The sequence below is a fragment of the Mesoplodon densirostris genome, chromosome 6, assembly GCF_025265405.1.
Source record: "Mesoplodon densirostris isolate mMesDen1 chromosome 6, mMesDen1 primary haplotype, whole genome shotgun sequence".
Lineage (NCBI taxonomy): Eukaryota > Metazoa > Chordata > Mammalia > Artiodactyla > Ziphiidae > Mesoplodon > Mesoplodon densirostris.
In genome coordinates this window covers 43643270-43659476 of record NC_082666.1, presented here as the reverse complement: position 1 = coordinate 43659476, position 16207 = coordinate 43643270, and the positions used below count along the sequence as shown (strand labels likewise).

The following is a 16207-nucleotide window of genomic DNA, read 5'->3' as shown; positions in this document are numbered from 1 at the left end:
TTCAGTAATAAATAATAATGTCTTTGTCAGTAAGGACTGCATTGTAAGAGAAGGATTTATGCATAGTATGGTGAAGATGATGGGTCATATACCACTAGGTGGGCAGATTAATTGCAGTTTAATGGCCGTTGAAGATGAATTGCCTTTTCTGACCTCTGGGTTCCTCCTGAGGGTTATAGTTCCATGGAACACAGCTGTTGGGGTGAATATAGTAAGCAGAGTTTCTGATACCAAGGGAGGGGCTTGCTTGACTGGCAGGATGTGATGTATTCTGACACCCACCTTCATGTTAAAAATACTGTGATTAAAAGCAGTATAAACCTCTAAATGGTGTAATAGTTTAATGAAGTGATAGCATTAATAAAGAAGAGCTGGCTTTTGAAATATCAAAGTATAAAAATGATGCTGTCCTGAAATATTAAGAAATGTTTATAAGCATCAGAATTTCATCCTATAACAAATACTTTCTCAGGGCTTTTCCAAAAAAGAACTTTTCATTGGAATAATGATCCATATAACTTTTTTCATCATATCATAGATAGGGTGACCAATTTTACCTATAATATTTAACTATGATTTATATAACTTTGAAACATTCTAATGCTGTTGTGGTTCAAGCTTCATGTCTTTGAAAAATGCTTTGAAACCGACTTCCACAGTTGGATTCTTTCAAAATGTAGGTCTGATTTTTAAACCTATATTTCAAAATCATAGTTTGTCTCTTTCAAAATCTAGTTCTGGTAGTGAGTTAGATTTATGAGTTATTTAATGCAAAAATGGATTTATGCAAAAATTATAGATGCCTCCCACCCTTTTGTCCTTGACTATAAAAAATGGAAGAGAGGAAACTGAGGGAAAAGTAAGATGATCTACAGATAAAATGACTATTTATGTGCAAACAACTGGATTGATAACCGTAAAACAGAACAAGAGCTAGAAGACATAGCTCTATAAACTAGTGGGGTTTTAAAAAATAAAAGGTTACTCTGCAATGATATTTTTAAGAAATGTGCAAAATTTATTTTCAGATCTCAACACGTATCTTCTAGTTCACATCAAATCTGTAAAGCTCATCAATCTGGCACTTTTTCAGATCAACATAAATCAGTCTCAGAAAGTAAATAATTATTGAGTTTAAAGCAGAAAGAGTTTTCAACTTGTTGCTGTTATTTTGATAATGCATCTAACTATCTGTATATGTCTTTCTTTACTTTCCTTGCTGCACAGGTTTGCCATCAGCAAATTTGGCTGCACCTAACCTCACTGTGGAAGAGGGAAAGTCTATCACATTAACTTGTAGTGTTGCAGGCGATCCAGTTCCGAATTTATACTGGGATGTTGGTAATCTGGTTTCCAAGCATATGGTAAGGCTTGTGTTTGACTGTGCGTTCATAGAGATGAGAGTGTCTCAGAACTTGAGATTGTATTAACCTAGTGAAAATCACTTAATATTTTGTAGGGCCACATAGATTTACAATGAGTTTTTGCTGTGCATTTACTTTCTATCTATTCTTACTTAACAAAGACTAATGCAGGTTGCATTTTAGTTATTTATACCCCATAGATTGGAAAGTCTGTTGGTCTCTAGTAAGCTTTTTATGTCACTGTGAGCAAGGTGAGTGACTCCCCTTGTGGTCTTTTCCCTCGGAGGAAAGTAGGTAGGAATTCAAGGATTAAATCAACTTCACACATTAAATAATTGCAATCTAGAGAAATAGAATAGCTTCTGATTTACTCCTTTGCCTAAGCCCGATTAGGCTAGAAACTTTTTTCTAATGTTATAGATGATTTTCTGCAGTTAGGGGAAGAAACCCCAAATCTTGTTACTTTGGGTTCAGTCCTAACCAAGATTATTTTTGTCTGTTAATTCATTTGTAGAATGAAACAAGCCACACACAGGGCTCCTTAAGGATAACTAACATTTCATCTGATGACAGTGGAAAGCAAATCTCTTGTGTGGCAGAAAATCTTGTAGGAGAAGATCAAGATTCTGTCAACCTCACTGTACATTGTACGTAATCAGATCGGCATGTGTTTTTAATAGCAGATGATTGTGGATACACCTACATTTGTGGTTGGGCCACTCTGGGTGCTGCTTTAGTGCATTAAAAAAGTATATGCAGTGTTTTGTGTATCCTTAATTAAGAAATATTATCAGCCCCTTTCACTTGTCCTATTTCTTCTAATCTCTCTTGTTCATGCGTTATCTTTAAGCTTCTTTTTCGATTTTAAGCGTGTCCTCTTGTGCCTTCCCCTGTCTTGTCTTGATAGAACATATTTTGAGCTGGTTATCCTCTTTTTGTTAATAAGTTGTAGTTTAAATTCTGATAAACCAGTTTCTAAATTTTTTTTCTCTGCAAAAACAATATGAACCTTTAAAGTTGTGATACCTAAAGTACTGAGCTGGCTGTTCACAAACACCTAATTATACTGTTGATACAAAAAAAAATACCCCATTTATTTGACATCAAGCTTCTGTGAGGAATTGGAGGAGTCCTACTTAAATGACTGAAAATTATTATTATCACATGCAAAAAAACTTTTATAACTGTTTTAAATTTCTCTCTACTGAAGACATATGATATTAATGTTTCTTAAGCATATGTGCATTATTCTCCAGTATTATAAGCAATATAACCTATAACTTAACATTCCAGATTGTTGCATTCAGTGTGAACGGTGTACTTATTCAGTAAAAAATACATAATCTTCACATGAGTGGAAATTCTGAGCTGCCATGGTATAAAGTAACGAGGTTTTACTCTGTTTGGATTAGGATTTGGATGAGAAAAATACGAGTGTGCATGTGTGTAAGTATGAATATGCATTACACACATGTAGGCACAAGGTTTGATACACTGGTTAACATTCACTTATAACACACATTCCGTATGTGATTGTTGGAGTGAATGATTGAAATCACCAACCTTTTGTCACTGTCAATACTACCTCGACGCCCAGAAGGTCCTGGACTCATAATTTCTCATCATTTTGACCCACATGGAAGCTTGAAGTCAATGTCATCCCCAAACACATGCAACCAGTTTCCAACTTTATGTCCTTAAGTCAACACCTCACATAAAGCTCATTTGAGCGTGGTGACAGGAAAAAGTGAGGCCTAGGCATGGGCACCTGGGCTGGTAGGAGGAAGGTAAGTATTGTCCCTGCCCCATCGTGGTCCTTGTGTTTGTAACACAGACCTATAAGTAAGGGCACTCCAATTCAAATTTTTCTCAGTTTAGGTTAATATCTATGTAGTCTCCATGGTCTGGAGAATTGGCCTTGTCTATCAAAGTTTAGATAACAAGTAGAAGGAATAAGTGATAAAACATACTAGCAACTGAGACATCCTTTGCAGTGATCCCACTCAGAATGTATTTGTTAGCAGGCTATGATGTCCCCCCCTTCGTGTGATGAACGTATACAACCAGGAAGCAGTGCATGAGGGGAAGGGGGCTACTGGATTAGGTATTAGGAGATCTGGATTCCTGTTCCAGATTTTCCTCACTCAGTAACCTTGACCAAGTCACTTAACCTTATTGCACTTGGGTTTCTTCATCTGAAAAATGATGCTATTAGGTCTCAAAGATCTCTTCCAGTCCTTGATTTTATAATTATCAAAGTCAGACCACATAAAAATAAACAATTATGAGGGATTTTAAATAGCTTCACTCAGGATAAGTACTCTGTTTAAAGATGCTACTTGATAATGTTTATTTCCCCTAAGAATAAGGTGCTTTATACTTCAGGTTAAAATAATCTCTAGTTTGTTTGTTCAGGCTTAGATAGGACCTCAGACATTTAAAGGATAAAAACTTTGATATCTCCAATTCCAGCAAAAATGGGCTGTACTGTAATGAAAAGTAGTGCTTTTAAAGAGAGTTTCCTATTGACCATCGGCGAAAAATATTATCAATTTATCAGACTTTATAATAGTCAATCAACATCGATAGCAACATTCATTGCATTGACCAGTTTTATTTGTTTTAGAAAAGTTATGCAAGATCAGGGCTTCAGGCAAGATTTGCAAAGTCATTTTTGTCGTTATTTGTATTATTAAATGAAGTTCTGTAAAAATAGTGGTCCTCAATGTTTTGGTGATTAATCTCCATAGTATCAAAGGCATATATATTAGAAACCAAAGTCAACTTCAAATGAAAGCTTTCCACTGTCAGTAATCTCAGGGATCTGTTTTGAGTTGGTTCTCACACCGAATAGATGTGAAAATGACTACAATGCATGGGCTTTAAGCAGAGCAGGGAAAGGAGTCTCTCTGAAGCTCTCTGTAGAAGTTAAATCAACCTTGATGATGATACAAAATATTGATGGATTCCAGAGTTGTGGGTCATGTGTTTTCTTAAACCAAACAATGGTTGAATAAAAATCCCCTATTGATGACACAGAGATCTGGAGATGGGGAGAATTCTGAGCTTTCTGATGCTATTAACTCTCTCTTTTTCAATTTAGTTGCTCCAACTATCACATTTCTCGAATCTCCAACCTCAGACCACCACTGGTGCATTCCATTCACTGTGAAAGGCAACCCCAAACCAGCGCTTCAGTGGTTCTATAATGGGGCAATTTTGAATGAATCCAAATACATCTGTACTAAAATCCATGTTACCAATCACACGGAGTACCACGGCTGCCTCCAGCTGGATAATCCCACTCACATGAATAATGGGGACTACAAGTTAGTAGCCAAGAACGAGTATGGGAAGGATGAGAAACAGATTTCTGCTCACTTCATGGGCTGGCCTGGAATCGATGATGGTGAGTACCTGCTGTTTTTGCATCTGGGGAGAAGATAGGGTATATCACTCAATTACTGACAACATCATGCTAAAGCCAAGTCCAGGGGCAGGGATTCATACTCTTTCCATGGAGGTGATAGGGATGAATAACTTTGAACAATATACTGATAAACACACATTATTTTTCTCTTGAGTGTTACATGAGATTTTGTATCACAATGGCAAAACCCAAACAAATCTGTGAGTGGGTGAACTGTATTTGGTTGGCTCATGAACTATTTAAGATATACTTTCTAGTCCCTTATCCATTTGGGACTCAGAATCCTGCTCTCTCATCCATGGATGAGGAACTAGTGTTGTGGAATGTTTTGCTTACCTGGGCTGACTGAGTTGTGGCATCCTTTGATGGGATCCTGAATTGTTTTTCTAGGAGTGGTAAAAGTTCCAATCTGACCAATGGTTTAGGTTGGGAAAAGGATGGCTGGCATCAGGAGTCTGGTACATGGTCAGCAGAAGAATAGGAGCCTCAGTAAAAGCAGGGATGATGTCATGCATTTACTTGCTCCAGTTACTATTGCTCAGTGAAGTATTCTTACCTGTTTGATTGTGTTGCCCAAATACCTGGTACTATTGTAGAGATTGAGCCCTGTGTTTGGATACTGGGACCTGTACATGATTAGAATTCCTCACCATAACAGCCCCAAGTTAATCAAAGCCACACAAAAACAGCCTTGCAGAGGGGAAGGGAAAATAGAAACTTGGAGGCCCATGGGGTAGGGGCTGCTGGGGCAGCATGTACTAGTGTGGCTCACAGGGCAGCCACATGGACAAAGGTGATGGCTGCAAGCCACCTTCACCAAACGATAATGCAATAATTCTCATTACACAATACATCTTCCTGTTATCCTGGTATTTATTCAACAGCTTTTTAAAATTTATTTATTTTGATTTTAAACTCTTTTTTTTACATCTTTATAGGAGTATAATTGCTTTACAATGGTGTGTTAGTTTCTGCTTTATAACAAAGTGAATCAGTTATACATATACATATGTTCCCATATCTCTTCCCTCTTGCATCTCCCTCCCTCCCACCCTCCCTATCCCACCCATCTAGGTGGTCACAAAGCACCGAGTTCATCTCCCTGTGCTATGCGACTGCTTCCCACTAGCTATCTATTTTACATTTGGTAGTGTATATATGTCCATGACACTCTCTCACTTTGTCACAGCTTACCCTTACCCCTCCCCATATCCTCAAGTCCATTCTCTAGTAGGACTGTGTCTTTATTCCTGTCTTACCCCTAGGTTCTTCATGACATTTTTTTCCCTTAGATTCCATATATATGTGTTAGCATACGATATTTGTCTTTCTCTTTCTGACTTACTTCACTCTGTATGACAGACTCTAGGTCCATCCACCTCACTACAAATAACTCAATTTCGTTTCTTTTCATGGCTGAGTAATATTCCATTGTATATATGTGCCACATCTTCTTTATCCATTCATCCGATGATGGACACTTAGGTTGTTTCTATCTCCTGGCTATTGTAAATAGAGCTGCAATGAACGTTGTGTTACATGACTCTTTCTGAATTATGGTTTTCTCAGGGTATATGCCCAGTAGTGGGATTGCTGGGTCATATGGTAGTTCTAATTGTAGTTTTTTAAGGAACCTCCATACTGTTCTCCATAGTGGCTGTACCAATTCACATTCCCACCAGCAGTACAAGAGTGTTCCCTTTTCTCCACACCCTCTCCAGCATTTATTGTTTCTAGATTTTTTGATGATGGCCATTCTGACTGGTGTGAGATGATATCTCATTGTAGTTTTGATTTGCATTTCTCTAATGATTAATGATGTTGAGCATTCTTTCTTGTGTTTGTTGGCAGTCTGTATATCTTCTTTGGAGAAATGTCTGTTTAGGTCTTCTGCCCATTGTTGGATTGGGTTGTTTGTGTTTTTGTTATTGAGCTGCATGAGCTGCTTGTAAATTTTGAAGATTAATCTTTTGCCAGTTGCTTCATTTGCAAATATTTTCTCCCATTCTGAGGGTTGTCTTGTGGTCTTGTTTATGGTTTCCTTTGCTGTGCAAAAGCTTTTAAGTTTCATTAGGTCCCATTTGTTTATTTTTGTTTTTATTTCCATTTCTCTGGGAGGTGGGTCAAAAAGGATCTTGCTGTGATTTATGTCATAGAGTGTTCTACCTAAGTTTTCCTCTAAGAGTTTGATAGTGTCTGGCCTTACATTTAGGTCTTTAATCCATTTTGAGCTTATTTTTGTGTATGGTGTTAAGGAGTGTTCTAATCTCATACTTTTACATGTACCTGTCCAGTTTTCCCAGCACCACTTATTGAAGAGGCTGTCCTTTTTCTATTGTACATTCCTGCCTCCTTTATCACAGATAAGGTGACCATATATGTGTGGGTTTATCTCTGGGCTTTCTATCCTGTTCCACTGATCTATATTTCTGTTTTTGTGCCAGTACCATACTGTCTTGATTACTGTAGCTTTGTAGTATAGTCTGAAGTCAGGGAGCCTGATTCCTCCAGCTCCGTTTTTCATTCTCAAGATTGCATTGGGTATTTGGGGTCTTTTGTGTTTCCACACAAATTGTGAAATTTTTTGTTCTAGTTCTGTGAAAAATGCCAGTGGTAGTTTGATAGGAAGTGCATTGAATCTGTAGATTGCTTTGGGTAGTAGAGTCATTTTCACAAAGTTGATTCTTCCAATCTCAGAACATGGTATATCTCTCCATCTATTTGTATCATCTTTAATTTCTTTCATCAGTGTCTTATAATTTTCTGCATACAGATCTTTTGACTCCTTAGGTAGGTTTATTCCTAGGTATTTTATTCTTTTTGTTGCAGTGGTAAATAGGAGAGTTTTCTTGATTTCACTTTCAGATTTTTCATCATTAGTGTATAGGAATGCCAGAGATTTCTGTGCATTAATTTTGTATCCTGCTATTTTACAAAATTCATTGATTAGCTCTAGTAGATTTCTGGTAGCATCTTTAGGATTCTCTATGTATAGTATCATGTCATCTGCAAACAGCGACCGCTTTACTTCTTCTTTTCCAATCTGGATTCCTTTTATTTCCTTTTATCTCTGGTTGCTTTGGCTAAAACATCCAAAATTATGTTGAATAAGAGTGGTGAGAGTGGGCAACCTTGTCTTGTTCCTGATCTTAGTGGAAATGTTTTCCATTTTTCACCATTGAGGAAGATGTTGGCTGTGGCTTTGTCATACATGGCCTGTATTATGTTGAGGAAAGTTCCCTCTATGCCTACTTTCTGCAGGGTTTTTATCATAAATTGGTGTTGAATTTTGTCGAAAGCTTGTTCTGCATCTGTTGAGATGACCATATGGTTTTTCTCCTTCAGTTTGTTAATATGGTGTATCACATTGATTGATTTGCATATATTGAAGAATCCTTGCATTCCTGGAATAAACCCCACTTGATCATGGTGTATGATCCTCTTAATGTGCTGTTGGATTCTGTCTGCTAGTATTTTGTTGAGGATTTTTGCATCTATGTTCATCAGTGATATTGGCCTGTAGTTTTCTTTCTTTGTGACATCCTTGTCTGGTTTTGGTATCAGGGTGATGGTGGCCTTGTAGAATGAGTTTGGGAGTGTTCCTCCCTCTGCTATGTTTTGGGAGAGTTTGAGAAGGATAGATGTTAGCTCTTCTCTAAATGTTTGATAGAATTCGCCTGTGAAGCCATCTGATCCTGGGCTTTTGTTTGTTGGAAGATTTTTAATCACAGTTTCAATTTCAGTGCTTGTGATCGGTCTTTTCATATTTTCTGTTTCTTCCTGATTCAGTTTTGGCAGGTTATGCATTTCTAAGAATTTGTCCATTTCTTCCAGGTTGTCCATTTTATTGGCATAAAGTTGCTTGTAGTAATCTCTCATGATCTTTTGTATTTCTGCAGTGTCAGTTGTTACTTCTCCTTTTTCATTTCTAATTCTATTGATTTGAGTCTTCTCTCTTTTTTTCTTGATGAGTCTGGCTAATGGTTTATCAATTTTGTTTATCTTCTCAAAGAGCCAGCTTTTAGTTTTATTGATCTTTGCTACCGTTTCCTTCATTTCTTTTTCATTTATTTCTGATCTGATCTTTATGATTTCTTTCCTTCTGCTAACTTTGGGGGTTTTTTGTTCTTCTTTCTCTAATTGCTTTAGGTGCAAGGTTAGGTTGTTTATTCGAGATGTTCCCTGTTTCTTAAGGTAGGATTGTATTGCTATAAACTTCCCTCTTAGAACTACTTTTGCTGCATCCCATAGGTTTTGGGTCGTCGTGTCTCCATTGTCATTTGTTTCTAGGTATTTTTTGATTTCCTCTTTGATTTCTTCAGTGATCACTTCATTATTCAGTAGTGTATTGTTTAGCCTCCATGTGTTTGTATTTTTTACAGATCTTTTCCTGTAATTGATATGTAGTCTCATAGCGTTGTTGTCAAAAAAGACACTTGATACAATTTCAATTTTCTTAAAATTACCAAAGCTTGATTTCTGATCCAAGATATGATCTATCCTGGAGAATGTTCCATGAGCACTTGAGAAAAATGTGTATTCTGTTGTTTTGGGATGGAATGTCCTATAAATATCAGTTAAGTCCATCTTGTTTAATGTATCATTTGAAGCTTGTGTTTCCTTATTTATTTTCATTTTGGATGATCTGTCCATTGGTGAAAATGGGGTGTTCAAGTCCCCTACTATGAATGTGTTACTGTCGATTTCCCCTTTTATGGCTGTTAGTATTTGCCTTATGTATTGAGGTGCTCCTATGTTGGGTGCATAAATATTTACAATTGTTATATCTTCTTCTTGGATCAATCCCTTGATCATTATGTAGTGTCCTTCTTTGTCTCTTCTAATAGTCTTTATTTTAAAGTCTATTTTGTCTGATATGAGCATTGCTACTCCAGATTTCTTTTGGTTTCCATTTGCATGGAATATCTTTTTCCATCCCCTTACTTTCAATCTGCATGTGTCTCTACGTGTGAAGTGGGTCTCTTGTAGACAGCATATATATGGGTCTTGTTTTTGTATCCATTCAGCCAGTTTGTGTCTTTTGGTGGAAGCATTTAGTCCATTTACATTTAAGGTTATTATCGATATGTTTTTTCCTATTCCCATTTTCTTAATTGTTTTGTGTTTGTTATTGTAGGTCTTTTCCTTCTCTTGTGGTTCATGCCTAGAGAAGATCCTTTAGCATTTGTTGTAAAGCTGGTTTGGTGGTGCTGAACTCTCTCAGCTTTTGCTTGTCTGTAACGGTTTTAATTTCTCCCACAAATCTGAATGAGATCCTTGCTGGTTAGAGTAATTGTGGTTGTAGGTTTTTCTCCTTCATCACTTTAAATATGTCCTGCCAGTCCCTTCTGATTTGCAGAGTTTCTGCTGAAAGATCAGCTGTTAACCTTATGGGGATTCCCTTGTGTTTTATTTGTTGTTTTTCTCTTGCTGCTTTTAATATGTTTTCTTTGTATTTAATTTTTGACACTTTGATTAATATGTGTCTTGGCATGTTCCTCCTTGGATTTATCCTGTATGGGACTCTCTGTCCTTCCTGGACTTGATTAACTATTTCCTTTCCCATATTAGGGAAGTTTGCAACTATAATCTCTTCAAATATTTTCTCAGTCCCTTTCTTTTTCTCTTCGTCTTCTGGAACCCCTATAATTCGAATGTTGTTGTGTTTAATGTTGTCCCAGAGGTGTCTGAGACTGTCCTCAGTTCTTTTCAGTTTTTTTTCTTTATTCTGCTCTGCAGTAGTTATTTCCACTATTTTATCTTCCACCTCACTTATCTGTTCTTCTGCCTCAGTTATTCTTCTATTCATCCCTTCTAGAGTATTTTTAATTTCATTTATTTTGTTGTTCATCATTGCTTGTTTCATCTTTAGTTCTTCTAGGTCCTTGTTAGATATTTCTTGCATTTTGTCTATTCTATTTCCAAGATTTTTGATCATCTTTACTATCATTATTCAGAATTCCTTTTCAGGTAGACTGCCTATTTCCTCTTCATTTGTTCGGTCTGGTGGGTTTTTATCTTGCTCCTTCATCTGCTGTGTGTTTTTCTGTCTTCTCATTTTGCTTATCTTACTGTGTTTGGGGTCTCCTTTTTTCAGGCTGCAGCAGGTTTATAGTTCCCATTGTTTTTGGTGGCTGTCCCCAGTGGCTAAGGTTGGTTCAGTGGGTTGTGTAGGCTTCCTGGTAGAGGGGACTAGTGCATGTGTTCTGGTGGATGAGGCTGGATCTTGTCTTTCTGGTGGGCAGGTCCACGTCTGGTGGTTTCTTTTGGGGTGTCTGTGGACTTATTATCATTTTAGGCAGCCTCTCTGCTAATGGGTGGTGTTGTGTTCCTGCCTTGCTAATTGTTTGGCATAGGGTGTCCAGCACTGTAGCTTGCTGGTCGTTGACTGAAGCTGGGTGTTGATGTTGAGATGGAGATCTCTGGGAGATTTTCGCCATTTGATATTCCATGGAGCTGGGAGGTCTCTTGTGGACCCGTGTCCTGAAGTTGGCTCTGCCACCTCAGAGGCACAGCACTGACTCCTGGCTGCAGTGCCAAGAGCCTTTCATCCACACGGCTCAGAATAAAAGGGCAAAAATGTAGAAAGAAAGAAAGAAAGAAAGAAAGAGGATAAAATAAAGTAAGATAAAATAAAATAAAGTTATTAAAATAAAAATAATTATTAAGAAAAAAAAGCACGGATGGATAGAACCCTAGGAGAAATGGTGAAAGCAAAGCTATACAGACAAAATCTCACACAGAAGCATACACATACACACTCACAAAAAGAGCAAAAGGGGAAAAAATAATAAACCTTGCACTCAAAGTCCACCTCCTCATTTTGGGATGATTCATTGTCTATTCAGGTATTCCATAGATGCAGGGTACATCAAGTTGAGTGTGGAGATTTAATCCACTACTCCTGAGGCTGCTGGGAGAGATTTCCCTTTCTCTTCTTTGTTCGCACAGCTCCTGGGGTTCAGCTTTGAATTTGGCCCCGCCTCTGCATGTAGGTCGCAGGAGGGCGTCTGTTCTTCACTCAGACAGGACGGGGTTAAAGGAGCCACTGATTCGGGGACTCTGGCTCACTCAGGCCGGGGGGAGGGAGGGGCACGATGTGGGGCGAGCCTGCGGCGGCAGAGACCGGCGTGACGTTGCACCAGCCTGAGGTGTGCCGTGTGTTCTCCTGGGGAAGTTGTCCCCGGATCCCGGGACCCTGGCAATGGCAGGCTGCACAGGCTCCCTGGAAGAGGGGTGTGGATAGTGACCTGTGCTCGCACACAGGCTTCTTGGTGGCGGCAGCAGCAGCCTTAGCGTCTCACGCCCGTCTCTGGGGTCTGCGCTGTTAGCCGTGGCTCGCGCCCTTCTCTGGAGCTCCTTTAAGCAGTGCTCTTAATCCCCTCTCCTCGCGCACCAGGAAACCAAGAGGGAAGAAAAAGTCTCTTGCCTCTTCGGCAGCTCCAGACTTTTCCCAGGACTCCCTCCCGGCTAGCCGTGGTGCACTAGCCCCCTTCAGGCTGTGTTCACACTGCCAACCCCAGTCCTCTCCTTGGGATCCAACCCCCGAAGCCCGAGCCTCAGCTCCGAGCCCCCACCCACCCTGGCGGGTGAGCAGACAAGCCTCTTGGGCTGGTGAGTGCTGGTCGGCACCGATCCTCTGTGCGGGAATCTCTCTGCTTTGCCCTCCACAACCCTGTTGCTGTGCTCTGCTCCGCGACTCCGAAGCTTACCCCCTCTGCCACCTGCAGTCTCCACCCACGAAGGGCTCCTGGTGTGTGGAAACCTTTCCTCCTTCACAGCTCCCTCCCACTGGTGCAGGTCCCGTCCCTATTCTTTTGTCTCTGTTTATTCTTTTTTCTTTTGCCCTACCCAGGTACGTGGGGGAGTTTCTTGCCTTTTGGGAGGTCTGAGGTCTTCTGCCAGCGTTCAGTAGGTGTTCTGTAGGAGTTGTTCCACGTGTAGATGTATTTCTGATGTATCTGTGGGGAGGAAGGTGATCTCCGTGTCTTACTCTTCCGCCATCTTCCAAAAAGCCCCTCAACAGCTTTTTAAATGCACAGGCTTCCTTAGTGTGCTCAAAATGTGGTTTGAATTATATAAGTTTAATTTACAAACAGCCTTTCAGGAGTACGTAAAACAAGATATGTTTGGATGACTTACCCAGACACCCTGGCAGTTGTTGTCTGTTTCATTAAATCTTCCTCTTAATTGAGAATTTAGTTGCTTGGCTACATTTGCTGTAGTAAATTGCTAGATTGCTATGTTCCTTTTCTTGCATGTTTGAAGGGATAACAGCTTTATAGTTAAATCCAGAGACTGCTTTTGGGACAAGTGCTTTTTGTCTGTTTTTTTTTTTTTTTTTTTTTTTTTGCGGTATGCGGGCCTCTCACTGTTGTGGCCTCCCCCGTTGCGGAGCACAGTCTCCGGACGCGCAGGCTCCGGACGCGCAGGCTCAGCGGCCATGGCTCACGGGCCCAGCCGCTCCGCGGCATATGGGATCCTCCCAGACCGGGGCACGAACCCGTATCCCCTGCATCGGCAGGCGGACTCTCAACCACTTGTGCCACCAGGGAGGCCCTTGTCTGTTTTTAAATAAAGTTTTGATTTGTGAATAATTTTAAATATTATTTATTTAAATAATTCATTATTTAATTTTAAATATTATTATTTATTATTTCTTTGCAAGAAAAGTTGCAAAGATGGTATCCAGAGTTCCCAGATACACCTCACCTTGTTTCCCTGATGCTAACATCTTGCATTACTTACATTTGTCAAAACTAAGAAACTGACATTGGTATGTTGCTCTTAACTAAACTTCAGACTTTATGTGAATTTCTCCAACAACTGACTTTTGAAACAGTTGGAGGTGAACTTGATTCCAGGGTGAAGGTCTGGTGTTTAAAAGTTTTAGAAGTGGTCTGTGTGCTTTGATATGAGCACTGTTCTGTCAGTGTAAAGCCAGTAGCTTCTATTTTAGATAGGATTTTGATGTATTTTCTTTTGAACATTTCTGTATGGTACCAATATTTGGTAGAGCTTAACTCCTCTTATCTCTGTGGCCTCATTTTTATCGATCACTTTTGTTAGTTTTAACTTAGCTAGTGATAGGAAAGAATGGTTTTCTGGCATAAGAATATTTTGGAGTCTCTCAAATATTCCCTTAAAAGGAAATATTTATTTATCTAAAACAAAAATTAAGCCACATTTTATAAAGATGTTCTCTTCTCTCCTTTTTTTCCCATTTTCTTGTTCATTTATTCCTTTTTATCAGATCTTCAATGTAAATATGGCTTTTAGAAAAGTCTGATTTTTTTTTCTTTTTAAGTATTTACTCAAGGACCAGCTATCGAGGAGTAATAAATGAAAGTGGAAATGAAAGAGACTTGGCCCCGGGTGATAGTGGATATAAATGGCCCGTATGGGCCATAAACCACTTTGACCAATTAGAGTGTGACCTTACTTGGCTTTGTGTGATAGAATCTTTGTAGGTATTTATGAGATTTGTAGCCGTAGCCCACAGATAATGGCTTTTCTTAGAATTGCTTTCTTTCCCTCTTAACCCTCTTTAGAACTAAAGAAAAATAGACAAATAGCATATATATATGTAATTTCCCTGCTAGTATAAATGTACATTCCAAGTTAAGGACATCAGGTCACATTTGGGTTTATAGCCCTTCAGTATTTCTGCTGTCATCTTTTTGTAATTGCTCAAGAAGTTTAGCTACCACAAATCTTTATGATAAGAAGTTTCAGCTACTTTTTTTCCTAGTTGTTTTGATGAGATCCCCTTTTTTCACACTGGGAGTTTCTGGACTTACCAGGAAGCAGGCAACCTGGGATCCCTGTGAAGCTGGTTGCATCACCGTATGAAGCCAGAAGAATTAAAATGGCAGCTCTTTCATCCTTGGGCATGTGTGTTCCTCATTCAGCTCAGAACTGAGATTTCTGTGAAATGGTCACTTTGCTTAGGAATTCACCCACTATTTGGAGATAGAGAATGAAGCGTGTTGAAAGAAATTACAACAGAAATAAAAACAAATAAACAAAAAGTCCCTGATAAAAGAAAAATGGGTGAGCATGGAAGAGGATGGCTGACTGAACCTAGTGACAGTCCCAATTGCCTATCGCACAGCATGGTGTGGAAACACGGGATGTGGTGGCAGACACTCTGCTTTCCACTTGGAGCAAGGATGGGGCAGAGAGACCCCGAACCAGCATCAGCCAGAGCAAGAGGGTGCCATTGATGGCATGTGAGGTTGGGAGGAAGGCAGTAAAGATCCCCATATAACATCTCTCCAGGGTGCTGGGACCTTGCAGAGTCCGACACCAGACACCAGCCCTAGCCAGGGTGCTGTGAGGAGGGACAGGTGTTATCAAGTCTTTGGATGTCAGCAGGACTCGGGTACCAGGCCAATGCTTTTTCTATCTGATCATCACTGGCAGCCTGGCTAGCAACTGAGAAAGAGAGGAAAGACTTTCCCAAACTTCAAACACTAGATCGATTGTTTCGGATCCCATGCTTAGAACTGAACTCTGCTCTGGTCAGTTTTGAGTTATATCTAAAGCACAACATGCAGTGCAATCTAGAGAACGGTGGTGTTTATCTTTCTAACACATGGAAGAGCACAACTGGTGACAGTCAAATTAATTTCATTTTGTTTTGGTTTTCCATCGGCCCTTTACAATTTAGTCAGTAAGAGTAATCTTCTTGGGTTCCTAGAACAGTAACATCGCACTCTATATTGCATGTTAGAATCAACTGCTGAGTTTTAATTGTTGTTTTATCTTATTTCATTTTTTAAGACACATTCCTGGGGCCCATCTCTGGCAATTCTGATTCAGTGGCTCCGGCTTTGGCATTTTTCATTTTTGAGATTCCCAGTGACTCCAATGTACAGCCAAGTGTGAGAGTCACTGGTCTGGGTGGGAGCTCTGACCCAAGTAAGATTTTTCTGCTCATTGTTGAGTAACAGACAATCCTTTGGTCACTTGAGGTTGCAGACAAAATCTCAACTGAGAAACAGGATGTCTCTTCTGAGTTAGAAACCAACTCTGGACTTGCTTTGAGGGTCAGTCTCCTCTCCCCTCCCAGTTCTGGCTGGCAGCATGGGGGTGGGGGCTGGAGCTTGCTACTGAGGTGGAGGGGTTGGGCTTGGGGGACCGAGTGCGGGGAAGTGTGCTGGCTGGTGGCTCTGTGCTCTTGGGACCTGGCGGTGTTCAATGCCGATTCACCCATCTTGTTTCCTGGAGACCTTTGTGGAGATTCCTCTCTCTGCAGCCCCATCTCCTGCAGTTCCCACGACATAAATGCATTTCTGTTCTGGCTGCTGGAAGCACATCCTTCCTCAGCACACAGGAATGCAGCTTTGTGCTTTTGGGGTCCCTCTGGCCCTCTGGACTCCCCGTGCAGACTTCCTCCCGGGCTGCCTCC

At 39.9% G+C, this 16207-nt stretch overlaps 1 protein-coding gene across 6 annotated transcripts in view; it reads left to right on the top strand.

The window, feature by feature from the left end:
- The window catches only part of NTRK2 (neurotrophic receptor tyrosine kinase 2), a 381797-nt gene that overhangs the window by 62272 nt on the left and 303318 nt on the right, over positions 1–16207 (top strand). For all 6 annotated transcript variants that reach the window (XM_060101678.1, XM_060101680.1, XM_060101679.1 and 3 more), the window contains exons 9-11: positions 1228–1364; positions 1879–2011; positions 4468–4773. In XM_060101678.1, coding sequence (XP_059957661.1) covers positions 1228–1364; positions 1879–2011; positions 4468–4773 — 576 coding nt within the window. The remainder of the gene's footprint in view (positions 1–1227; positions 1365–1878; positions 2012–4467; positions 4774–16207) is intronic.